Here is a 27,704-nt window from a genome sequence, read left to right as displayed (position 1 = left end):
TGTTCATTTTCAAATTGGTCAACGTAATATTGCAAAGTATTCATTAATCATTATTAAATGGCTAAAATGGATGAGTATACTTTGTTGATGTTGGACTTCATCCTCTATTAATAATATTAAATTTGTGGGTCCAAACAGCTAATTTGGTCCAAGCCCTTAAAGAATCTCTAAGCCCGGATGAGAAACCCACGAGGAATTACCGAGTTGCCCGACTTCCTTCAATTCCCAACTCGGTGCAATAAACTATTAGTTGACCGAGCTCTTCTCGAATCAGCTCACATAAGCCATTCTCTGACTCATTCTATGCTAGCATTGCCCCGACTTGACAACATGCTCCTTCAACGGTTATCCGACAACCCAGACGCCGAAGACCGTTCAACGCACGATCTTCTCAACTGCTCCTTCGTGCCCGGGTCAAATATGATATGTAATACGTGGAGCTAGAAGAACGATTCCGACGTGCAACATAAGCCTGAAGAATAAGAGCTTGTCAGTCATCCACAAGTATATAGGAGATCCATGAGTATATTTAAACTTATATAACTTTCGTTTACAAACATATTCTCGACCCGAGCTTTCCGACTATTCTTGATATTTCATAGCCTGATTGCTTTCGAGTTATTTCGTTTTTTTATTTACATCTCTATTACGATTCAATAAAAGGTTCCACGCCACATTTAAATTATTTATCATCTACTTTAATCATCCATATTTCATTAATTTATTCTTCGAAATTGATTTTATCTCGTTATAGAATTCAGAGGCTCATTATCAAATTGAAATAGGTATTCTTTATGAATAATTAAGACTAATTTGAGGTTATTTCTCACATCAGCAATACCATTTGAATTGAAATATCACATTTTAGGAAATAGATTCAAATAATATTTTGAATTTATCTCTTAGTTTTTCCTCTCTCCAAAAGTTATTTGGGAATAACTAATAATTTGACTTTATTTTCCTTAATTTTATCCCACTCTTTCTATTTTCAGTACTAGGAAAATAGACTTTTATGACATCTCTCTAATTGGGGTTATGTGAAAAAACGCCATTAAAGAAACATAATTAGAACAAAGTAATTGAAATGTGGTGCAACATATATTATCTCCAAAGTTCATATTTCCGTGCCACATTTTAACTATTTATCGTCTACTTTAATTATCCATATTTCAATTATTTATCGTCCACAATAAAGCCATTAAAGCAACATAATCAAAACAGATTAATTGAAATGTGGTGCAACATAATCTCCAAAGTTCATATTTCCGTGCCACATTTTAACTATTTATCGTCTACTTTAATTATCCATATTTCAATTAATTATCGTCTACTTTAATTATCCATTACATTTATAATTTTCACCTTGTATTTATAGTGAAAATCTAATACGGAAGCACCCTCGTCATTTACTTAACCCGCCATCGAAACTTAGTTACGTCATTTCGATTTAAAACACCAAATGGTTGGGTATATATTTTATGACATTTTAATCCCGGAGACCATTCAAATCTCCAAAGTTCGATGATAGAATAAATATTTATTTACCATTTTATTAAAAACATCAAAATCTTTTTTTATAAAAAAAATCCTCAACTTTTTATAAAGAAAATTTTTATTTTAATTTTTTGTATATAGAATAGAAAATAAAAAATTATTTCATTAAAGTTATTTTGAGGAGTTCAATTTTTTTTTTTGTAAAAAATAAACGAAAATTGTGATATTTGTAATATAACATATTTGTAAGAGAGATATATGTCATTTATATTAAATTGAAGAGATATGTTTGATATTTCTATAAATCGAATTGAGAAATCTCGCATTTCGATTAAACAAGATGGATACTCATGATATTTTTCCTATAATTTATTCTATAATAATTCTCTAACATTCAGAATAAACATAATCAAACAGTCCATAATTAATTTAGACGGGTAAAACATCAAATTGTTGGGTTATATATTTTAAGACATTTTAATCCCGGAGACCATTCAAAACTCCAAAGTTCGATGATAATTCTATAATTTTTTATTTTATTTTATTATTATTATAATAATTCTCTAACACTCAGAATAAACATAATCAAGCAGTCCAGAATTAATTAAGACGGGTGAAAGTTTTTCAGGTTGACTTATTGTGTTACTGCTAATTATTATTTTTATATACTTTACAAGCATTTTGTATTATATACATTACACAACTTTAAAAAATCCAACAATATCCACATTTTTCTAATATAGAAACCGCGACCATTATGTAGTCCATGATATATATGATGTGGTATCAAATTAACAAAAATCTAACAAAAATAATGAAGAACTACTAGCATTTCAAAACATGTAAAAATCCACGCTAGTGGCAAAGATCTCTCCGTGATCTTTATCACTAATTAAGCATAAATAGTAGTAAGAACTTGCAAGGTCACCTTTATGCACATATACCATATCAATCATACGTATAAATTAGATAGCATAATATTTAAAATAATTATATAACGTAAACAGGGGACGTACATTTAAACTCGATAGACAGCAATACCAAAAAAATCGTAATATCACAGATATGATTTACGTCTTTTGACATTTTCTATGATGATTGCTTGCTCCACACGCATCCCCTCCTCTCATTACCTTCCCGCACCACCAATCACAGAATTGAAGAGATTGTATCATCTGTTATGCCGTCGTTTTCATTGATACATCAAGTCCATACATAATGCACAAGCCCACAAGCAAACTCACGCACCAAGTTCCGAGTCAACACTCATGAAATGTCTTTCAAAATACTCTCAAATAATGTTTTCAAGCTAGATTTCTTGGCAAATCTTCAAGACAAAGCCACAAAAATGACCACCCGGTCGGCCAAAAAACAAGACCATCCGGCCATCTTCACTCGGCCAAGATCACCCGGCCATTTTCACCCGGCCAAGACCACGCGGTCATCTTCACCCGGCCAAGAACACCCGGTCATCTTCACTCGACCAAAATCACCCGGTCATCTTCACCCCGCCAAGACCACCCAGTCATCTTCACCCGCCAAGACCACTCGGTTGTCTTCACCCGGCCAAGACCACCCGGTCATCTTCACTCGGCCAAAATCACCCGGTTGTCTTCACCCGGTCAAGACCACCCGGCCATCTTCACTCGGCCAAAATCACCCGGCCGTCTTCACCCGGCCAAGACCACCCGGCCATCTTCACTCGGCCAAAATCACCCGGCCGTCTTCACTCCGCCAAGACCACCCGGTTGTCTTCAATCGGCCAAGACCACCCGGCCGTCTTCACTCGGCCAAGACCACCCGGCCATCTCCACCACCTAATCAAGTACTTTTCACCAAACTCCTTGGTCCCTATAAATACCTCACTCATTCACAACACAAAGTAAGTTTCTCTCAACTTGTCAAAACTCTACAAAAATCACACCACCACTTTCTCTCTCTAGAAAACATAGAGACGAGTACAAATCGTTCACCAAGAACACAATACAACACGACTAATGTTGAGCGTCGGAGAACGCGCCGAGGGAAAACCCTCCGCGTCCCTCTAGATTCACGTTTTCTTGTGGTTAGGTGAAAGTGCAAGGATTCGAAGACCCGGCGAAGAGCACAAAAAACGTGGAAGATCCAAAGACCCGAATACTCGAAGATCCGAAGACCCGGACACTCGAAGATCCGAAGAACATGATGAACGCGAAGAACACGAACACGTGAAAAACATAGAGAACGTGAAAGAATCAAAGGGTTGAAGACTCAAATAAGTAAAGACTCAAGAACTCAACGAAGAACGCGAAGAACACGATGAACGCGGAAGATCCAAAGACCCGGAAACTCAATAACCCGGAGACCCAAATATCCGAATAACACAAACACGACGAGAAGAGAAGAACTTCACCAAACTCAACCTATGTGTGGTCATAGGGTCCGGCCGTAGATCGAACCACGGACGGTTCTTAGTGCTAATCCAAAAACGCGATTAACAGTATCTATCAAGCAATTCTGTGTTCGTTGTCTTTAGCTTTTTCATTCCGCAGATACCTTAGGGTTCAAGAAATCTTTTTTTTTTTTTTTTTTTTTATTGTGTTCAATTCTCAAGAGATGGGGGTCGATTGTTTCAATGAAAAATGAATTCCTCTTCTCGGCCGAAGCAGAAAATGGAGACGATCTTGGTTTCAAATGAGAGGAAAGCTTTTGAGTTTCAAATGAAAAGAAGATGTGTCTCTACTCTGTTTCTTAATTTTATCCCACGTCTCTCTAATTTCACTACTAGGCGTCTCTTTAATGGCAGTAATGTGAAAAACAACGTCATTAGAGCAGCATTTCTAATTTCAGCTTGTCTTTATAGTAAAAATATAATACCGAAGCGGTCTTTACTTTAATCCGCCATCGAAACTTAGTTATGTCGTTCCGATTTAAAACACCACATGGTTGGGTATATGTTTTATGACGTTTCAACTTTCAATCCTGGAGACCATTTAAAATTTCCAAAGTTCGATGATAATTCTATAACTTTTTGTTTTTTGTTTTTTTTTTTTTTTAATTATTTTATTGTATCATTATTATTATAATTATATAGAATTCATTCTATAATAATTCTTTAATTTTCAGTATAATCATATAATCAAGCAGTCCAGAATTACTTAAGACTAATTTTTTTCAGGTTGATTTATTGTGTTACTAATTGTTATTTTTATATAGTTATATTATGTATTAATTTTACACAACTTAAAAAAATTCAATAATATCCACATTTTTTTTATATCATAGAAACCATGACCATTATGTGGTCCATGATATATACTGTGGTCCATGATATATAATATACATGATGTGCTGGTCCATGATATATATGATATGGTTCATGATGACAAAAATCTAATAAAGAGGGCAGTTCATTGACCCTGTCACCGTCGTCATTATCGAAATACACGATTTGTCTTTTTAATTTTCAGAAATATTCTTTTCATTTTAATATAAATGACACATACTCCCCTAAAAATATGTTATATCACAAATACCACTTTTTTCGTTTATTTTTTTCATAAAAAAAATAATAAATTGAACTTCCAAAAATACCCTTAATAAAATAAATATTTATTTACTATTTTACTAAAAAAAAATCAAAACCACTTTTATAACAAAATTCTTAACTTTTTATAAAGAAATATTTTTATTTTTTTTTATTTAAAATTATTTCAATATTTCGGGGAGTTCAAATTTTTTTAATAAGTAAAAATGGTGGTATTTGCAATATAAAATTTTTTCATGAGAAATATGTACCATTTATTTTTAATTGAAGAGATAAATCACGCATTTACTTTAAACATGTGATTTTGGATCTAGCCTACGTTTGACAATTTTTAAGGATATAACCAAATAGCTTATGTGACAATAATTAAGGTATGATTTGCCCTTATTTATTAACAAATTCATCACTTTTTCTGAAATATTTTTTTTTTCATCAAAACTTCAAAAAATCGTATATTTCTCATACGAACTCGAAATTGAGTGATTTCAGATCCTATAAATTCGTGGCGTTGAGATCTTCAAAAATAGACCCATTGTGTTCGATGAAAAATTATGTTTAACGCATCATATTTACGTTTCCATTTATTTTTTTTATAATTTCAAAAAATTCAGTTATTTCCATATTTAAGGTAGTAACGTGATTTTTCTACATCTATGGTATTAAACATGATTTTTCATCAAACACAATGGATCTATTTTTGAAGATCTCGACGTCACGAATCCGTAGGATTTTGAATAACTCAATTTCGAGTTCATATGAGATAGATATGGTTTTTTTGAAGTTTTTATGTAAAAAAGTGTAGGGAAAAAAATAGGAGAGAGAAAATGACGAATTTGTTAATAAATAAGGACAAATCAGACCTTAATTATTGCCACATAAACCTATTGGCTATTTCTCTAAAAGTTGTGAAACGTAGGCTAAAAACAAATTTCATAGTTTCATTTTGGTTATTTTGCTACATTGCCCTATTTCAAAACATGTAAAATCCACACTTGGCAAAGATCTCGTTGTGATCTTTATCACTAATTAATCACAAATATTAGTAAGAACTGGCGAGGTCACCTTTATGCACATATACCATATCAATCATACTAAGTCTGAAATATCAAGAACAAACTTCTTAGTTGCAAAATATTTAAGAATTGATTTTTGATTAAAAAACGGACAAAAATACCCTTTCAACTTATTTAATCCGCATTCTCTATAACTTTTCATCTTTCCGTCTAGTCTCTTTCTCTCTCTCTCTCTCTCTCTCACTAACTCTCAAACTATTCTAAAATCCTCTCTACATCGGTAGATTTCGTATAATTTTGTTGAATAATGGGTAAGTTCATTATTTAGTCATCTTAAATCAATTTAGTGATATATTTAAAATTTGAAATTTCATATATTTTATGGTGAAATACGATAGAATAAGATAAAATTTAACTATTTTTACGATGATATATAAGATAAATTGTGATAGATTAGAATGAGATACGATAATATTATCATTTACGATGATATACGAGATATCTTGTGTTTATTTGCTTTGAAATGTATTTTTGTCTGTTTTAAAATAAAATTCTATTTTTGAATATTTTAAAACTAAGAGCTCCATATTTAATACTTTTCTGTTTATGAGGTCGAGTTTATAAAAATTTCTCTAATGATATTATCACGTAAACAGGGGGACGTACATTTAAACTCGAACAACAATACAAAAAGAAAAATCATACAATCACAGATCTATGATTACGTCTTTTGACATTTTCTATGATGATGAAAAATAGCTTAAAAATAAATTTAAAAAAAAAACAATTTGCCGCTATAGGGGCAATTTATTAAGGACATAACACAATACAAAAGAAATCCCATACTTATGCCCCATACATATATAGTTCGATCGATGTCCATCTCCCGAGCAGTTTCCAATCATGTGCTCACGTGCATATTTAGGCACGCACGTAGGTACGAAAAATAATAAAACAAACAAAATAATAAAAAAAATGACTTAAGACGGTGACACTTGATAAGATATGCAGTGATGAGTGTGATATCGATGGGATCAAGCGAGGGTTAATATAACCTGAGCTTGGCGTTGTATGGCCTTCCACGCCGACACCACGTACGACTCGTCCGTGGTGAGAGTCGACCCGACGACGAAGCGGAGCACATAAACCCCGTCCACCACCGAGTGAGTCATGTATATCTCGCCGCACTCGTTCACCTCGTCCAACAGCCTCTTGTTCACCTCGTTCACGTCCTCTCCGTCGGGCACCGCCGCCGGAGTGAGCCTGAAGCAGACCGCGGCGAAGTACCTCGGCACGAAGACCTCGAACCTCTGGTCCTTCTCCACCAGAGCCTCGAACCTCTCGGCCATCTCCACGTGGCGCCTCAGCGCGGCCTGGATGCCGCGGAGGCCGTACGATCTGAGGACCATCCAGAGCTTGAGGGAGCGGAAGCGTCGGCTCAGCGCCACCTGCCAGTCCTTGTAGTCCACGACGCGCTTGGACTCGGTGGCCTTGTTGCGGAGATACTCCGGGTCCGTGGAGAGCGACCGGACCAGCAGGCTCGAGTCCCTCACCCACATGCAACAGCAGTCCTGCTGCGTGAACATCCACTTGTGCGCGTTGAAGCTGAACGACGTGGCGCTCTCCACGCCGTCGATGAAGTGGCGGTACTCCGGGACCAGGCACGCGCTCCCCGCGTACGCCGCGTCCACGTGGACCCACATCTCTCGGCCTGCACGATGGATGGCCATATATATTTCAGTACATATGTTTTTTTTTATGACCGGTACGCAGGGCCGGCCCTGACCTAAGGCGGGCATGGCTTTAGCCTTGTGCCCTCAATTGAGTTGGGCCAAAAAAAAAAATTTATTTTACATTTTTTGTTTATTTTTAAGAAAAATTTACATTATTTATTCTAAAAATTTATATTTTTAGCCCATTTTTTAGAAAATTTAGATTTTTTACTCTGAAAATTTAAATTTTTATTAGTATTATAGGGCCCCAAAATATTGAATCGCCTAGAGCCCCGGTGAGTTTGGGCCGGCCCTGCCGGTACGGTTATTATTATTTGATGGTTCCGGACGTTGCCCACCTTTGTCTGCAGCGACGCGGCAGAGGCCGGCGAGGGGGTCGACGGCGGCGGTGGAGGTGGTCCCGACGGTGGCGAGGAGGAAGGTGGGGTGGAGGCCGGCGGCCTCGTCGGCGTCGATGGCGGCCTTGAGGTCGCGGGGCTGCATGGCGAAGGCGGTCTCGCGGGAGGTGGGGACGACGCGGAAGTTGCGCATGTTGATGCCGGCGATCTGGGCGGCCTTCTTGAAGGAGCAGTGGGTCTGGTCGGAGCAGTAGACGGTGAGGGAGGAGAGGGAGGCGCCGGCCCGGAGGGCGCGGTCCCTGGCGGCGACGACGGTGCAGAGGACGGCCTCGCAGGTGGTGCCCTGGAGGACCCCACCGCCTCCGAGCCCCCCGGAGAACAGGAAGTGGTCCGGCAGCCCCAGCGCGGTGCCGAGCCAGTCCATCACCAGGCTCTCCAGCTCCGTGGCGGCGGGGGAGGACGCCCAGTTGAACCCCACCACGTTGAACCCCGCCGCCAACGCCTCCCCGAGGAACCCCGCCGTGCTTCCGCTGGACGGGAAGTAGGCGAAGTAGTTTGGGCTCATCCAGTGGGTCAGCCCCGGGATAATGTGGGCCCGCACGTCGTCCAGGATCGCCTCCACCGCCTCCGGCTCCGTCGGAGCCGTCTCCGGGAGAACCTTCCGGAGGTAGCCCGGCTCCACCTGGCTCCGGACCGGGTACTTCTCCACGTTCTTGTAGTAGTCCGCGATGAGGTCCACCGCCATGTACCCTTGCCTCCGGAAATCCTCCGGGTCCAAAACGACGTCGCATTTCTTGTCGTTTGTTCCATTCGACAGGTTGCCGTTTAGTGGCCCACAGTACACGTCGCTTCCAAGGCTGCCCATATTTGCCCTTTTATTTTTCGAGTCTCACGTAAGGAGAGTGGTGCCTTTTTTTAGGGTTTGTTTGCTTTCTGTTTGTGAAAGCCCGGAAACGTTCACCACGTGGGAGAGTAGATGAACTCTTTTTTTTTTTCTTTTTCTTTTCTCTTCTTCGGTTTATGAAATGTTGCTGCCGAATAGGGCATTATATATAGATTGATTTGTCCAAGACTTGAAGTTGGTAATAAAATCATTGCTAGTGAATGGGTATTCACGATTCGTGCTAAAGTGGCAATTTTAAGCCGTAGTTAATTTATTTTTCACAAGTAAGACTATTTGCGCGTTAAGTGCAATGTCTAACTCCAAAATCACGTGCTACTAAAAAAGACCTGTTTACTTTATCCGAAGAGTCAATGTAAAAAAGTAAAGTATACATTGTCCTCTTCTTGTTTTTTTTTTTATTTTTTTATTTTATTTTTTTTTATATTCCAATAATTACTTTTGTCCATGGTCGAGAATGTGTAGGTGAGAATGACAGTTTTACCTGTATACCCACGAATTCACAAGACTCATCATAAATAAGGTATTACTAAAATAAATGGATAATGAGTAAAATATGAGTATTACTCATTAATAATTATATGGATATGAATATTGTATGATTTGTAAGTACGTTATTCATGATTTTACTCATACTCTATCGTTTGAAATTATTACTATATTTATGAATTTTATGCAAATTTTAGTATACATATTTATTTTCTTGATTTAAGTATTTTTAAATTTTTTATTTTTTTTATTAATAAAAGCTAGGTTTTACTCAAACCCAAATTTATTAAAAAAAATGAGTATACGTGGGATATACTTATAAAATAAATTTAAGGTCTTACAAGACCGTACCCAAACTCTAGCAATGACCATGTGCCAGCGGCCACACTTTTGTGTTATGATCTCTTTCTTCTCTCACTTTTATACTCTTTAACTTTCAACTATATCATAGAATTTTTATATTCCCTCACAATTTTTTTCTTTTTCAAATTTTTAGTTTCGTTACAACTTTAATTTATCCACGGAGTAGTTTCATAATTTATTTGTAGTTTACTTGTTTTTATAAACCAACAATGGATATCAGCTAGCTCTTTGTCAAAACCTAGATAATTAATGGTTCTAAGTGCACATGCCCTTTTATATATAATTCTGGCATCATTTTACCTAATACGTGTCCGACAGCTACATCTTTTAATTCAAACAAGCGTAACACTCTCCAATTAAAACTCAAGAAAATAATGTTTATAATTCTATCCTATGAAATACAATTACAATGGAGTTTTGCTAAGGAACCTATACATATGGCTCGGGCATGGAGCCAACGGATTCTCATGATTTTCGCCAAATTGCTTTCAGATTCAGCCAAATTTCAAATTAAAGTTCAGTCAAAGGTGTTCTGTTCACCGTACACAATTTTACAGCGCATTGAAAATAGAAAACATTTGTATTCTTCAGAAATATGTAAGTTTAAACAAATGAATCTTAAGTTTTTTTAGACATTTTTTTATTATTTTTTATTAAAAATATATATATATATATATATATATATATTCAGTATGAATGAACATTAATTTTTTTTTTGTTGATGTAAAATGAACAGTAAAATGAAAATGAGATTCCAATCATCTCCTTTATATATATATATATATATATATATATATATATATATATATATGTATGTATATATGTATATATATGTATGTATGTATGTACGTACCCGAACAGCAACGAAAATAGTGCATTGATATAAGGGTCCCTTGATATAATCCAACCAACCAAACTTATCTCACGAATGCCTGGTGCTAATTAATAAAGAATCAAAGCACGAGCCAATTCTCTTCCCAACTTGTTAGAAAAAAAAAATACAGTTTTGCAACTATTATTGACCTTCGAAATAAAGCGACGTCTCTTTCAATAGCATAACTTCTACGTGTTTGTGTATTCAGAATTCTTCACGTTCGGGCTAAATTTTGCCTTTAAAACCCATTTCACCGTCCAATTCCCATTTAGCTATATGGATTTATCACAGCCACAGAACTGTGTTTTCGATCGGGGGAAAGAAACAAATATTTGCCGAAGGATATTTATATTTATTTATACAAACTTTGATTGAGTTAGATATGGACACCGAAAAATGTTATATAACGAAGTTGCCTATGAATTTGGTCATGAAGAAAATACATGATATTTTATTTATATGGACTTTAATGTAGTTGGACGAGACAGTAAAATGTAGGTACACTGAATTTGTTACTGCAGCTTTTGTAAGCATAATAAATAGCGATTACTACGTAAAAAACTGAGGTGATGCTTTTGGGGGCATACGCCAATTAATAATTTAGCAGCTCACGTTCATTTTATTAAAAAAAATTCCAACAATCCACAATAAATTAGAAATTACTTAAAGAGTTAAATTTATTAAATATGTATTTAATTTATACAAGTTAGTGTGCTATTTTTTTTAATAAAACGAAATTTAGCCTATAATCTTAAAAAGAACCAATAAAATAATGACTAGTAGAAAACGACTAAACGACTAGTCGTGCAAAACAAAATAAAAGAAATAACAACAATACTTACTCTTAAACGACTAAAACCAATAACTCTAAAAGTAATTAAAAAAATATTAGAAGCACATTTGTAATTGTTCGAGCCGTAAATAATTTCTTTTCAGAATATCAGCATCCATTAATATATATTTATTAGAAAACTAACATTAAAACAATTAAAAGTCTCACAGAAGAGAGAGAGAGAGCCCAAGGATTATCAACAAGAGATACAGCATGATAAAGTCTATATAGGGGAACACTCAACAAACCTAATCTCAGTACTTCGAATATTTATGCTGAATCAATAACTGATGAAGAGCTTAACAATAAGTCGAGCCAGTGGCGGATCCAAACTTGGAAGGCGGGTGGGTCCGCATAATTAGGATGAATTTAGGATGAATTTTTTTTTACCGGCTGTGGAAGCCTTTACTCGGGGGCTGCACCTGGATCCGCCCTGAGTCGGGCATAAGTTTTTCATTCTAATATAATGTATTATTTGCGAAGTCATTATTTGCATAATTGCGGGTAATAATGGAGACTTTCGTAAATTCAACATGCACATACACATGCTTTCGGCAGATAACGGGCCGAGATGTTTGTGCTTTAAAATATTCGCACGAAAATACTTGTATACAAAGCCAATACAGCATATATCCCCTTTATTCAATATGTTTAATACCATGGCGAAATAAATTGAAATTAAACAGTCCAAAATTTTAATTTGGTGGACTGGTATTTGGACTTATTTAGTATGTGAAACTTATCGTAAGTAAACTGATTTTACTAGAGAAAAAATTATTTTTAAATGATTTTTTTTATTCGTTAAAATTTTAAAAATACGAGCATCTAATGCATTCTATCTCATACACGCTCAGAACTCACATTTCGGATAAAAGAGAATTATTTGTTATAGAGAAATCGAAGTTTATTGAAATAATATTTCGATAATCTTAATTAAAAAACCAATTACAATTTTATTCAAATTTCCGTTTTGCTGAAAGATTATTCTACGAAAGTGAAGTCTTAGAACGTTTCATTAGGGAGCATATATATATATATATATATATATATATATATATATATATATATATATATATATATATATAAAGTAATCAGATGGGTTAATACAAACCACAGCATTGACGACTGTGATGTGATTGTATTTATTAGTTGTATACAAATAATTCAAACCATACCTAATATATGCTCATACATATTGGACTAGTCGAGTATATGCCCATTTTTTATTTTTGGCTAGCAGAGTATATGCCCATTCATATTAGACGAAGTAGTCGTCTCTGCAAATCTGTCTGCGGGCCACTCTCATATGAATACTAGACAGCCTTTTTGTCCTTTGAATTTTAAGTGTATTAATTAAACGACAAGAATATGAATAGGACTCGCCAAATTATTTCGTGTTAGGCTGTCAGCATTTACATATCAAAACTTCTTCATGCATTGTTCACGTGTCTAGTTACTCCCACCTAACAGCTTTATCACCTTCACATTTACTTATTCATCTATTCACGTAAATATACATATTCATCTATATATATGTAAGCGTCCGCGTAAAACCCCCCAAAAGTGTGGCTAAGTTCACAGCTTTTGCTTCGCGGGCAATAGACATGATTTTGATCATACGATTAGGATCCTCAATAATTTCTACAGTGAAAAGTGGCGTAAGATTCTATATTTTAGTTCTTCGTCAAAAAAAGCAACTCAACGAAAAATAATGCAGCAATCAGATTCAACTCACTATATTAATTGAATTGACTTAAAGGTTTTAATTTTACGCATTATAAGGTTTTGATTATTATTGTGAGAGTAAAAATTTGAGTGTTTTGTTCTTGTGCGCTGATCTCTCTCTTGCGTGGTCCATACTGTTTCTAAGTGACAAAGATTGTTCCTAGTTGAAACTTGGGTAAGTGCATTTGAGGGGAAGCGAGTGAATCTCAAATTTAGAAGATTCTGAATTGAAATTCAGTAATAGTTGTAAAAGCTATGTGCGTGGAAAAGTCAATTAAGACTGGTGTATATTATTTTCTATCATTGATTTGATTAGTGAGTTTTCTGCTTCTGACATTGCACTGAGTGGATTAATAATTGAAATTTGTAACTTATTAACCCATTCAAAACATCACGGCGTTTGTGATATAGTCAATGTTTGGAAACTTTTAAAAAAATAGTCAAACAGACGACGTGACACTTGAATAAGCCAAACAAATTTCAGATTTTGTCCTTTCAGCCGTTTGTTTTCCTACATTAATTCGTCTCTTTCTCTCTCATACAATTTTTTTTTTCTCATAAAAAATTCATACCTTACTCATATGAACTCGAAATTGAGTGATTCCAAATCCTACGGATTCGTAACGAGAAGAGCTTCAAAAATAGACTCATTGTGTTGGATGAAAAATATTGTCTACTACTGTAAAATTCCGCCGGAGTTCACTATTGGTACATTAATTGTCGAATTTTTAAATTATTTACATTTTTTTGTTAATTATAACATGTTTAATATAAGGATATTTAAGTCAAATATAATTATGATTGGCTATTTTTCTAAAATTTTGCAAACGTTAGCTACATTCTAATTATATAGTTTAGTTTTGGTTATAAATCTATAACGCCCTTAATAATTCTTTTTTACTATTTTCCGCATTGTTGAAATTGTACATCAATATTCCCCGCTTGCCACCCTAATTTATTGTTTCAAGAGTATGTGTGGCACCGTTAATTTAATGAATTTATAATTTCAGATAGAATTTTTAAATAATAAAAATGACATGACTTATTTTAATTATAAATACATAAAGTCGCATAATAAAAGGAGGACACGAGATCCAAATTCTTCCTTTTTTTTTTTGAAAAACCTGGTACACCAGGGAAGATGACATTAAGGCCCATAATAAAAGAAGGGTTCCCACTTAACCCCACCTGAGGTACGGCCCTCTCCGCCGGGTAAGAACCATCTTTCCTCGCCGTGAAACAATTATTGACTTTTGACTTTGCATACAACCAAGGCCCATATACAGGTACCTCTCCGCCGCCTGCCTCCGTGACCATCGTATCAGCGCTCCGGTGGCAATCAGCAACTTCATGACCCAGGCAGCCACATCTGAAGCAGAGAAGGCCGATGTTTTCGTATTTCGCCTGAATCCAAGTCGGGGGGAAGCCCTCTCTGTCGAGGAAGAAGCCTAGAAAAAGAGGCGAGGTGATTGCAATTTTGGCTTGGAATCTGATGTGGTTGTCGTAGCGACTCCTCGGGTTCATGTTGCATTTAAGGAACTCGCCGAAGTGTCTTGAGATCCTCCTGACGCCAGTGACGGAGCCAGAAAAGTCCATCAGGGGGGGGCTAATTTAAAAAAAAAATTCAGGGGGGGCTTGATTGTAAAAAATTTATAAAAATTGGGCCAAAAGTATAAATTTTCAAGGGAAAAAAATGTAATTTTTTTTAAAAATGGGCAAAAAGTGCAATTTTTTTTTTTGAGGGGGGCTTAAGCCCCTGTTGGGCCTATACTGGCTCCGTCACTGCCTGACGCCCTTGTCGTTGGCTATCGCCGGAGAAAGATCATCGAGTCGGATCCAGAGCGGGCTTGAGGAGAAATCAATCTCGTCGAGGCCCATATGGTCTGCAATTAAGGAACGCTCTCCTATCCTCTGCGAGTGCAAACCAGAGCGTGAACAAACCTGGTTTGGGTTCCTTTAGCATCCACTTCCCCCCACCACGCCAAGCGTTAGTCAGGGCAGCTGACAGTGTGGCTTTGCTCAGAGGTTTCGTAGAAAGGACTTTCGCCATCAGGATGTGTTCACCGGATGAATGTGCTCGAGAATCGAGGGGGCCATCATTTCCAGTAAGCTCCGAGGCGGAGTTGGATATAGCCGGATTCGGCGGGTCTGCCATAGAGAAGCTCCAGACGAAACGGAAGGGACAGGGGGACCCCTCCAAGGACTAATCTGCGATTATTATCCCACAAGAAAGTTCAGTCGGAAAGCTGATTACCCCAAATTCTTCCTTGTTCAGGGCCGGCTCAAGGGGAGGGCAAATGAGGCCATTGCCTAAGGCCCCTCCCTCCAATAAGGCCAATATTTTTTTAATAAATATATTTATACATATAAAATTATTATATAACTTCACTCATAGTTAATTTGTAGTTACAATATTATTTCATTGTTATAATCTGTAGTATTAATTTACAGTTATAATTACAAGTACAGTTAAATAAACTTAACATTTTGTATTTATTAATAATTTATATGATAATTAATAAAACTATTTAAAAAAAATTGGGGGCCCTTAAATGAATTTTTGCCCTAGGTCCCTTAAATTATTTTGCCAGCTCTGTCCTTGTTAAGAGGTAAAGTATTCTGAGCAAGGTATTGAATAACGAACGAAAGAAGATGGTGAGTTGTGTAGTCTAATTTTTATGCGATGCCATGCAAAACGTTATAATTTGTATTGTCTACTCTAGAGTTAATTAATGAGGAATATTTCGAAAATTTTACTCTTGTATTGTGCTTACCTTAACTTTTTTATTTTCCTCTAGCACCTTTTCCCTTCTTGGACCGTATGAGAGGATTGCATACAAACTTGATATTTTTTTTATATTTTAATTGTGAAATTTGAGTGACAAAATAAACGCAAGCAACTGGACCAAAAAGTGAATAGTAGAAGGTGACTCATGCAGAAAGAGAAAAACATGTGCATAACTGAAATCATTCTATAAGAAGTGTGAATAATATGCGATAGTACGTTTATGAAATTAGTTGTAAGAATAGAGTAAAAATTCTTATCATAAAATAGTGTTTTTTATATTGCATATATATATTTTACAATTTTTGTTTATTATTTTAGACTCTATATATAATTTTATTTAGGAAAAATATCAAGAGTATCCCTTGTGTTTAATCAAAATGCGAGATTTATCCATTCGATTTCTAGAAATATAAGACATATCCCTTCAGTTTAATATAAATGACATATAGCTCCCATAAAAAAATGGTATATTACAAATATCGCCATTTTCGTTTATTTTTTACAAAAAAATAATAATTTGAACTCCCCAAAATATCCTTAATAGAATAAATATTTATTTACTATTTTATTAAAAAAAAATCAAAATCACTCTTTATAAAAAAAATCCTTAACTTTTTACAAAGGAATTTTTTAATTTAATTTTTTTTATATAGAATAGAAAATAAAAAATTATTTCATTAAGGGTATTTTATGGAGTTCAAATTTTTTTTTTTTTTTTTTGTAAAAAATAAACAAAAAGGATGATATTTGTAATATAACATATTTGTAAAGGAGATATATGTCAATTATATTAAACTGAAGGAATATGTCTGATATTCCTGGAAACTGAATGTATAAATCGTGCTATTCGATTAAACACATGAGATACTGTTGATATTTTATCTTTTATTTATCATTTATAATTTTATTATAAAGAATATAATCTTAAATCACTATTTATAATTTGAAAAAACATGAATTTTGAAAAATAAAACTAATACAACCATTATTTTGAAAATGTTGCACTTTAAAAACACTATTCATGTAATTTTTTTTTCCTTAAAAATAGACAAGTGACTGTACCTTACATAAATTAAAAATTCTCCGTCGATATGATTGAGCTATGGAATTACTTAATAATTAATTTGTAGTGGGTTATACTTTGTGGCTTTACCAGAAAAATCTTCACACATACATACACGCATGTGACATATTCCGGCTCAAACTACGTCGTTTGTAGCCATATAATTGATTAGCTGATAGATTAAGATTTGAGAATATGGTTAATTTCGTTAGAAAGCACCATCGTCTCGCTTGAAAAGATCGATTTGAGTTGCCGCAAAAAAAAAAAGAAAAAAAGAAGTGATAGATCAAGCAAACACGTCGATTGTATTGATATAAATAATTAAGCTAAAGACAAATGAAACAGTTCTTGACTTCTTGTGACAAGACAAAATTCCCCGATGTGTTAGCTAGGATCCCATATTAATTAGGAAAAATAAAAATATGTGTATTATACCTCTTCCACAAACGAGGGGATAGCATTTATTGACATAGTTGCAAGTTGCCAAGTTGGCGTTTGGGACGTTAATCATTTGTGTTTACATAACGTTTTGCACATGATCAAATTTGACGCGGACATTTATATCAAAGTTGCCCAATTATTGTGTGTGGTGGAATTGAAAATGCTCGTTTCGCTTGATATATAGTTTATATTAATTTACAATATATGCATATGATATATTTATATTTGATATAATATTTTAATAGTTAAAAGATTACAACCCCGAAATTTAAAAAAGTTGGCATTAGGCCAGCAATATTTAAACAAATATATATGTGCTCATCGATTGAATTGTGAACTTCTTCGTATAAGATGGTGAGAATTTTACATATATATATATATAAAATAAATATTAAATACGTATTGTTGGGTGAGAAAAAGGAAAAAGGAAAAAGGAAAAAGGAAAAAGGAAAAGTTTATGGTATCTAATTTTTTTTTTTTTTTTTTTGAGGAATTATGGTATCTAAATTGAATGCTATTTATTATGCGGGGAAACGATGAGGTAAAGCCTGCCGCGTCCAGGGAAAAGTTGGTTGGCTAGCGAAATTTGTAAGCCATATTCATAATAATTATGAAGCAACTCATGTATATATATATATATATATATATATATATATATATATATATATATATATATATATAATTAAGATACTAACCACATAGACTTTCAGGATTGTTATTTAGGCAACATTCAATAAATGTTAAGTAAATAGTCACATATTTAGTATATTTACACATTTTAATTACTTTTTGTTGTTGTAATTAAATTTTTTAAACTTGACTATTTATCAAAAATTGATTAAAAATCGACTAAATAACAAATCAGATATGTAAATAAACTTACTATATGTATATACTCTATCGATTTTTATTTATCTAGATAACGCACTTGATATAAATAGTCATACTCGTTTTGGTCCATAGGACTCCATACTTCATCATTGTTGTTGCGCAGTTTGGCATATCGAATTAATGCTTCCTAATTTCACAGTACATTTAATTCACACTTCTTGAATAATAAGGGAATTTCTCACCAACAAAATCGAATGAGCAACTACTTGTATATTATAAAATCAAGCAATAGTTTGGTAGTTAACTCAAAAAGTTTTTTGTTTTATATTTTCTAATTTTTGTAGTTGTACTGAAAAATTATTTTGCACTTGTTTTCTAAAAGCTGTTTGGTACAGTTTTCATTTTTGTTTTTGAGAAATTGAAAAAACTGAAAAAAGTGTTTGGTACAGTTTTCATTTTTGTTTTTGAAAAAATGAAAAGAGAAGATGAGGAGAAGGAGGAGAGAAGAGAAGAATTTTTTTTTCTAAAAACACATTTTATTTGTTTTCAGTTTTCTTTACTATTTTATAAAACAACTCCAAAATATTTTAAAAAAATTTCCGGAAAATTAAAACAAACACCATTTTTATTTTTTGTTTTCAATTTTTTTAACTCAAAAAATGAAAAACTGTTTTTGAGTTGAGAACCAAACAAGACCTTAGCTATTATTGTAAAATAGTGTTTGTAAACGAGAGTGAAAGAGATAATGAAGAGGATCATGAAATCAATCAAATCTTCATTAGTTTCATCAGTCTTAATTAACTGTATTTATATAATAACTAAATCTAACAAACTCTAACAACCTCTAACACTATATTACAAGAATGCAACTGAGTGTATTATAAAGATTCCCCATGACTAAACATTCAGCCACGGCCTGAGATAGCCGCAACATAATGAAATGACTTACAATTGAGTTAAAAAATATTTAGCGTCACTTGTCACGGTTAAATAATTCTAAATAATTATAAGAAAAAAAAAGTTTTTTAACGGCATATAAACCATGTTGTGATTAAGAAATTTCACACTATTTTTTTTTTCAATTTTCGTTGAATGAGTGTGCAGAAAAATTCTTACTTTTTAAATGTCATAATTATTGATGTAAAATTATTATTAATGACATTTTGAAATATCATCTTCCGTATGAGCTAGAAAACCAGGGTGAAGCGTTGCTCCAAATTGTGACGAGATCACCGGAATCGTCGCTTCCGTCTCTGATGATGCTAAGCTAGACGACGTACAATGAAAGCAACATTAAAAAAACAAAAACAAAAAATTTCAGATCCACTAAAAAACGCACTAGAATCGTCAAAATTAGTCGTCGGAATCGTCGGCTCCGTCGAAGATCGAGATCCAATTGTAGAGGAGAAAGAGAAGGACGATGAGGAAGATTGCGACGGCGATGGGAGATCTGAAGGCGCGATGGATTGTGACTGGCTTGCCGGCGATGAAAATTCCGGCGAAGATGGAAGAGCTGTGATCGAAGGAGAAAAACTAGAGAGAAATTGGATAGTCAAGAGGAGAGCAACTATATGCAAGAGAGAAGAGCTGGTAAAACAAGGCTTCAGAGTCCAGTTCGACAATAGTGAATCCGAATAATTGTCACAGTTAATCCGATTCGCTACGACGAACATCTTTCGAAAACGATCTCGAACATCGACGAGTCCCGTGATTGTGTCGATCCGGTCGTTCGAAGGTCGCAAGTCATGTTATGCGTATTAACTGTGATGATCCTCCTCTAAAAACGATCTCGAACATCGGTGAGTTCTACGGTTGCGCCGATCCGACCGTTCAAAAGTCGCAAGTCTAGTTCTACGTATTAGTTGTGATAGTTAATCTAATTAACTGTGAAGATTAATCTTATTAACTCTACATGGGTTAATCTGATCGCTGCTCTATCACGGCGAGGAACATGAATTCGGGCTTCTCGGTGGCGAAAAAAGATTTGACTTCGCTCTGGCGAGTCAGGTCGAGCTCGGCGTGGATAAGAGGTTCGTGAAGCCTAGAGTTTTAAGGTTCTGTACAATGGAGAAACCGAATCCAGCAGCGTCGGAGTCAATTTTGATGGTGTTTGAGTCTTCGAAGATTGAGAGAGACGATGTCAGAGCTCTAGAGTCGCAAATTTCGACTTGACGTAGTTGTTAGGGTTGAGGACGATGAAGACGTTGTTGTAGAAGGTTGAAATTGGTATACTATATTGTTGAGTTTGAGTTTGGGCTATTTACCCAATAAACCATCGTTCAGCTATTATTTTAAAAGAGAGGTCTAATATGAGTTAGATAGCTAGTCAGCCTCAGAATAAACACTAGATAAGCGAGCGACACTAGAGGTCTATACCTTCGCTCGTGGCGACATCTCATTCAACTGTCTGAACGCTTGAGTGTCATTTTATTATTGAGCTATGCTCAATCAATTCTTATCAATCTCGCGTCGTTTTTATATAGAGCGATGCCCTATAAAAACACATGGCACATTCTTATGACGCACATCATATATTGATGCCAAAAATACTTTGGGCGTCGCTCGATAACCTCAACGACGTTTTTGGGGCGACGTGGATAGCTCATTTAGTAGTAGTAACGCCACTTTGGCATGATCACCATTTCAATATGGTGGAGTCACAACAAAAGTAATGGACCGAAACACTTCAGTGGGCACTATTGAGCTATCTTCATATACTAACTTTACACTTTTAACGACACAATATCAGGGTTGACCCAAGTTATTATGTGGCCTTATGTAAAAGTAAAAAAAAAATAGGACTTTTTAAACATATATTAAAAAAATTAGATATAATAGATTGTTTTTCAATAAATTGAGGCATTTTTTCCTTGAAATTTGAAGTCTTTTTTTGAGCATTTTTTCCAAAAAAAAATTTGAGATCTTAAGCCATTGCCCAAGCGGTTTAAGCCTCGGGTCGACCCTGCACAATTTACTATCATAAGAAAAAAAACTCATATGTATATAAATAGAAAATGAAGCCAGAATATGAATATATCTTGAAATACTACATAATGACCGAAAATCCAACAGAAAAATACGAGAGGAGATGATAACAAATCATCTGTGTATTTCCATAATTGCATATATCATATAAATACTATTTTTTTTTTGGTAATTGATGCCTAAATAAAACTACAAAATACTAAATTATTCCATCGTGTCAAATATATTTAGCTACGTAAAATTTCTTTACGCTTCTGTTGGGTTTATTTCGGTAGGTTAATTATAGCAGCATAGACGTCGTTTATTTATTTATTTTTATACTTTCTTCTCGCTAACACTCACGCACAGACAACGTTCACCATAGCCTCACCCTCACCTCAACGACATGTGATGAACTACACTTACAAATAACTCTAGACCAACGTCTGTCATCACTATGTTTAATCAGATAATAATATATGCTTTCCAATATACACATCATATGGGATTTTAATTTTCTTTTCTTTTTTCTCCCCTAACTTTTCCTGTTTTATTTTTCTCTAAACCTTAAAAAAAAATTTGTTATGATCGGAGGTGCTCTTCTTTCACAAATAATTTCGATTGATAAATCTTAACAATGTCTCTGCAACCAACAAAAGAATTCCTGATTACTTTGTATATTACTCTTTACTTAATTTCAAATGAAAAGTCAAGATACGATCTTTTTAAAACCGTTGCTACTTTTAATCATTTCGGCGTTTTATTTTTTTATAACCCCAAAAACCTGATTATTTTCTTTGTATATTTCTTTGCATCATCTTATTTGATATTTGTAACCCATATCAAATAAGATGCTGCAAAGTTATATATTACCCATATTTGTATTTTTATTTTTAACCCATCTCCCTAACGTCGAGAAAAAGTTTCGAAGCATATTTGTACATAGGATAATTAATAAATATTAAAAAAAAAACTATATAAAATAGTAAAATAACTATCTTCCACTAAAATGATAAAATCATAGCTAATCTATTCAAATATTAAATATAACTCGACCGTCTAAATGTTTCATAATGTGTCTATATCTTTCATACATATATCATTAGGACAAAAAGGGGCTTTAATCTTGACAAGTCATCATCATTCTTTTTACATAATACAAAGAAGAGATTTGTAAGGCTATTGTTACTCAGCAAAATAATTCAGACATTCCAACCATGATAGCCGGGAAGAGTCTGAAATGTACAACACCATGAGTATAACTTCTCAAAGAGGAGAAGCGCGGACTGGTCAAAATGACTACTAAAATAAGAATGAAATGTGATCGCGAAATAAAATTGTACCAAGAGCCAGAAAATTAACTCCGAAAGCACGCACACGAACGTTGCCACCAAATAACCGTAAAATGTCCACAATATAAAAGGAAAAACAAAGACTAAGGACTTGGGAGGCTCTCAAACTCATCTGCTCTTTTCTCTATCACACAACACTCTCATCATATTTAAATTTTTTTTTCTCTCTCTTTTATTAGGCGCATATGTATTTGGAGACAATATTGCCTGATAATTCATATTACTCGTCATTTTCACTGCTTCGTACAATGTACTGTTCTGTTGGAAGGAACTTTTGGGTATGTGGGGAAAGTGTTTAAATATTTTGGGTGTTTAGGGAAGAGGTTTGGAAATTTGGAGGCTTGGGTAAAAAATAGAGAGATAGCGAATTTCTTTGTAGAAAGGAGAACTTTTTATTTGGCTTGATACAAAAGTGTAAGATTACATCTCTATTTAGACTAGTCTATAGAAATCTCTAGATACTACATTTTTTAGAGAATTCCCCTAATTAATAACTATCTTAGAAATTACAAGATTATTCTAGAATTTATTCTCTCTAAGCACCCTAGACATATCATGAATATTCTAGATAATATGACAACTAAAATAGGCCAAAAATACTAAAAGCCCAAACTACAACTAGAAATAACTAGGCCCAAACACTATAACCCAAATCAAGTTTAATTATTCAACGCTCCCCTTTAAACTTGATTTTGTTACTCCAAGTAAAGTTCTTAATTTGACGAAGTCTTCTCGCTTGAAGGGCTTGGTGAAGATATCAGATACTTGATCATTTGTCTTCACGTACTCCAATTGCACCTCCTTTTTGGTAACACACTCTCGAATGTAGTGATAGCGTGTGTCAATGTGCTTACTTCGATCATGGAAGACTGAGTTCTTTGCCAAAGCTATTGCTGACTTGTTGTCCATGAAGATCTTAGTTGGCTCCACTTGTGTGGCAAAATCAACTCATTTAATAAATTTCGTAGCCAAATTGCGTGACAGACACATGAAGTGACAGCTACGTACTCCGCCTCGCAAGTGGAAATAGTGACAGTTGGTTGCTTCTTCGACATCCGTGTGAAGGCTGTGTCTCCAATGTAGAACACGAATCCTCTTGTGCTTTTTCGATCATCTATGTCTCCACCCCAGTCACTATCGCTATATCCGAGAAGCTTGTAATCGTTAGAAACATAGTAGTACAAGCCAAAGTTTGTCGTACCTTTGATATAGCGAAGAATCCTCTTTGTCGCCTTCAAATGAGTAGTAGTTGGATGCTCCATGTGTCGACTGACGACTCCGACTGCATACAAGATGTCAGGCCTTGTACACGTCAAGTATCGCAGTCTTCCAACCAAACTCTTGAAGAGTGTTGGATTTACTTTTTCTCTTTCCTCGTGGTTTGACAACTTGATTCCACATTCCATTGGCGTGCTGACTGGGTTTGAGTCATCCTTCTTAAACTTCTTGAGAACCTCTTTGGCATAGCCTTCTTGACTGATTAGGATTATTGTGGTCTTCTTGTTTTACTTCAATGCCGAGATAGTAAGACATGAATCCAATGTCAGTCATCTCAAACTCCTTTGTCATCTCTTTCTTGAATTCCTCGAACATGCTTGGATTGCTCCCTGTGAAGATCAAGTCGTCTACATACAAGCATACAATTAGTATATCATCATTTTGAATTTTGATATAAAGTGCATGCTCGTATGGACACTTGATGAAGCCTATTCCTTTGAAGTATTTATCGATTCGAGCAGTCCAAGCTCTTGGGGCTTGCTTAAGCCCATAGAACGCCTTCTTCAGCCTCAAGACTTTGTCTTCTTCTCCTTTAACTTCATAGCCTTGTGGTTGCTTGAAGTAGATTTCTTCATCAAGAACTCTATTTAAGAATGTCGATTTGACATCCATCTGATGTATCCTCCATTTGTTTTGAGCTGCTAGAGATATGATTAGTATAATAGTCTCTAATCGAGCAACAGGAGCAAATACCTCATCATAATCGATGTCAGCTCTTTGACTGTAGCCTTTTGCCACCAATCTCGCTTTGTATCTTTCAACTTCTCTTTTCGAGTTCTTCTTTGCCTTGTACACCCACTTCACACTGATCGCCTTGTGCCCTTCTGGAAGTGAAGCTAACTCTCAGGTATCAGTCTTCTTTATCGATTGCTCTATTGATCCATGGCGTTTCTCCATGTCTTCTTTTCTAAAGCTTCTTGAAAGTTCATAAGCTCGCAGTCCGCAAATAGATATAAGTTCATAACCTCGTATAACTCTTGCAAGCTTCTAAAGTGGGGAGCCCTTTCACTTGTACTTTCGCCTTTTTGAAAACTCGGAGTAGGTGAAGTCGGTGGGGTAGCCGCATCTTCTCTTGGTTGCTCTGGCTGCTCTACATTATCTTCTTCAAATTGTGGAAAGAAGTTAAAAATTTTCATTGCTCGATCTCCAATCCCATTCTCCTTCTTCGTCGATGATGACGTTTCGGCTGATGATTGTCTTCCTCGTATCTGGATTGTAGAGCTTATAGTCTTTGGAGTTGGTGTCGTAGTCGATGAAGATGTACTTCTCGCTCTTGTCGTCTAGTTTGCTTCACTTTTCATCTGGTACATGAGCGTGAGCGTGAGCTATGAAGATGTACCATAACTCATTTGGTAGTCTCTTGCTCTTAAGCATGCTTATTGCCATCTCAAGGATCGTCCTATTTTTCCTCTCTACTACTCCATTTTGTTGGGGGGTTCTTGGCACCGTTAGTTGTCGCCGAATAACGTTGTCTTCGCAGTACTTCTGAAACTTTTTTGAAGTGAACTCTCCCCCTCGGTTGGATCTCATTGCTTTGATCACAAGGCCGCTTTCCTTCTCAACATGGGTTTTGAACTTTTTGAAGTTCTCAAACACTTCTGATTTTTCTTTCAAAAAGTATACCCATGTTTTTCTTGAATAGTCACCAATGAAGAGAATGAAGTAGTTACTCTTACCAAGTAATCTTGGCTTGATCGGACCGCACACATCTGTGTGTATGAGTTCCAACGGCTTTTGAGCTCTTGAGCTTGACTCCTTTGGAAAGCTCATTTTGAACTGCTTTCTGAATAGACATCCTTCATATACTTGATTGGGGTGGTTGATGGAGGGCAATCATTTGACCATTTCCTTCTTGGAGAGCATTTCCAATCCTCCAAAGTTGAGATGCCCAAATCGAAGATGCCAAAGTCATGTCTCTTCCTTGTAGCACATCTTGAGACATTTTGTGACATCATTTTGAATGTTGAGGATGAACATTCTATTTTTTGACATCGGCACCTTAGCAATGCAGTTGCTTGCATGGTCTCTTATAGAAATGTGATTATCTTTCAATCGAATATCATAACATTTCTCTAAGAGTTGCCTAGGCTCAAGATGTTGCTCTTCATGTTTGGCACATAATAAACATTGGAAATGAATTGATGATCGTCATTCTTCAATCGGATGAGAACGTTTCCTTTACCTTTCACCGCCACTTTTGATTCATCTCCAAAAGCAACGTTCCCTTTCACCGATTCATCAAACACCACGAAGATGCTTCTTTGCCCGCACATATGGTTGCTCGCACTACTGTCGAGATACCATTGTGTATCTCCACCTCTTTCATTGTCCTTGTGAGCCAACAACAACGTCGCGTCTTCTTGAGTTCTTTCTTCAGCGTAGTTGGCCTTCTCTTCAACTCTGTTGTTGCGTGGAGCTCCACATTCAAAAGCATAATGCCCAAACTTCTTGCAGTTGTAGCATTTGATCTGTGACTTGTCGTACCTTGATTTTGTGTCTCTTCTCCCACGATCTCTTGATGAGCTTTCTCCTCTTGGATTGTTGATGTCATCATTGGACCTCCAACCTCGTCCTCGTCCTCGGCTGCTACCTCTCATTTGTTGGCTTCCACCGCGATCTTCATTTGTCGAATCGACTCGTGTCATGAGTGCTTGCTCCACGATATCTTCCTTCTTCTTTTTATTTTCTTCATAAGCTTGGAGCGACCCGAGGAGTTGCTCCATTGTCATGACCTCCAAGTCCTTCGTCTCTTTGATGACAGTGACGATATGCTCGAACTTTGAATCCATGGATCTAAGAACCTTCTCCATGATTCTCACATCGTCTAACTTCTCACCATTTCTTTTAAGGTTATTGAGAAGTAATCAGAGACGAGTTCACATTCTCACATGTGCAAGGCTTCAAACTCTCCTCTTAAAGTTTGAAGACGTATCTTCTTGACTTGACCCGCTCCCTTGTATGAAGTTCGAAGCTTCTCCCAAGCTTCTTTGGCCGACTTTGCTCTCAAGACCTTCTCAAACGTGTCTTCATCTAACCCTTGATAGATGAGACAAAGAGTCTTCTTGTCTCTCTTCCTTGAGTCTCTCAAACTATCCTTTTGAGTTTGAGATAGACTACCTTCATTCTCTGGGTCGGCGTGACCTTTCTCAACTATCTCCCACACGTCGTGTGCACCAAGGTTAGCCACCATTCTAAGACTCCAGTTGTCGTAGTTGCTCTTTGTGAGCATAGGGACTTGGAAGGAAACACCGGTATTCGCCATCTTTAGGAGGATCTTATAGCTCTGATACCACTTTGTTGGACGGAAGTTTTGGGTAGGTGGAGAAAGTGTTTAAATATTTTGGGTGTTAAGGAAAGAGGTTTGGAAATTTGGAGGCTTGGGTAAAAAGTAGAGAGAGAGAGAGAGAGAGAGAGAGAGAGAGAGAGAGAGAGAGATTTTCTTTGTAGAAAAAGAGAACTTTTTATTTGGCTTGATACAAAAGTGTAGGATTACATCTTTATTTATACTAATCTATAGATTTCTAGAGAATTCCCCTAATTAATAACTATCTTAGAAATTACAAGATTATTCTAAAATTTATTCTCTCTAAGCACCCTAGACATATCATGAATATTCTAGATATAATATGACAACTAAAATAGGTCCAAAATACTAAAAGCCCAAACTACAACTAGAAATAACTAGACCCGAACACTATA

At 35.5% G+C, this 27,704-nt stretch overlaps 1 protein-coding gene and 1 pseudogene across 1 annotated transcript; both read right to left on the bottom strand.

Annotated features, from left to right (window-relative positions):
• Window positions 1-6,804: 6,804 nt before the first annotated feature.
• Window positions 6,805-9,121, bottom strand: LOC149386369 (tyrosine decarboxylase 1-like). Its single transcript, XM_089625858.1, has 2 exons — window positions 8,105-9,121; window positions 6,805-7,744 (listed from the first exon to the last, which is right to left on the bottom strand). Exons 1-2 carry the CDS (start codon window positions 8,967-8,969, stop codon window positions 7,068-7,070), a joined length of 1,542 nt encoding a protein of 513 aa, XP_089481984.1. The 5' UTR covers window positions 8,970-9,121; the 3' UTR covers window positions 6,805-7,067.
• A 17,708-nt stretch (window positions 9,122-26,829) lies between these two features.
• Window positions 26,830-27,267, bottom strand: LOC149386368 (uncharacterized; annotated as a pseudogene).
• Window positions 27,268-27,704: the final 437 nt, after the last annotated feature.

This window comes from Urtica dioica, chromosome 9 (assembly GCF_054948205.1).
Source record: "Urtica dioica subsp. dioica isolate 48M chromosome 9, U.dioica_male_clone48M_v1_H2, whole genome shotgun sequence".
Lineage (NCBI taxonomy): Eukaryota > Viridiplantae > Streptophyta > Magnoliopsida > Rosales > Urticaceae > Urtica > Urtica dioica.
Note: the sequence above shows the minus strand (reverse complement) of the source record. Positions and strands in the feature narration are given on the sequence as shown.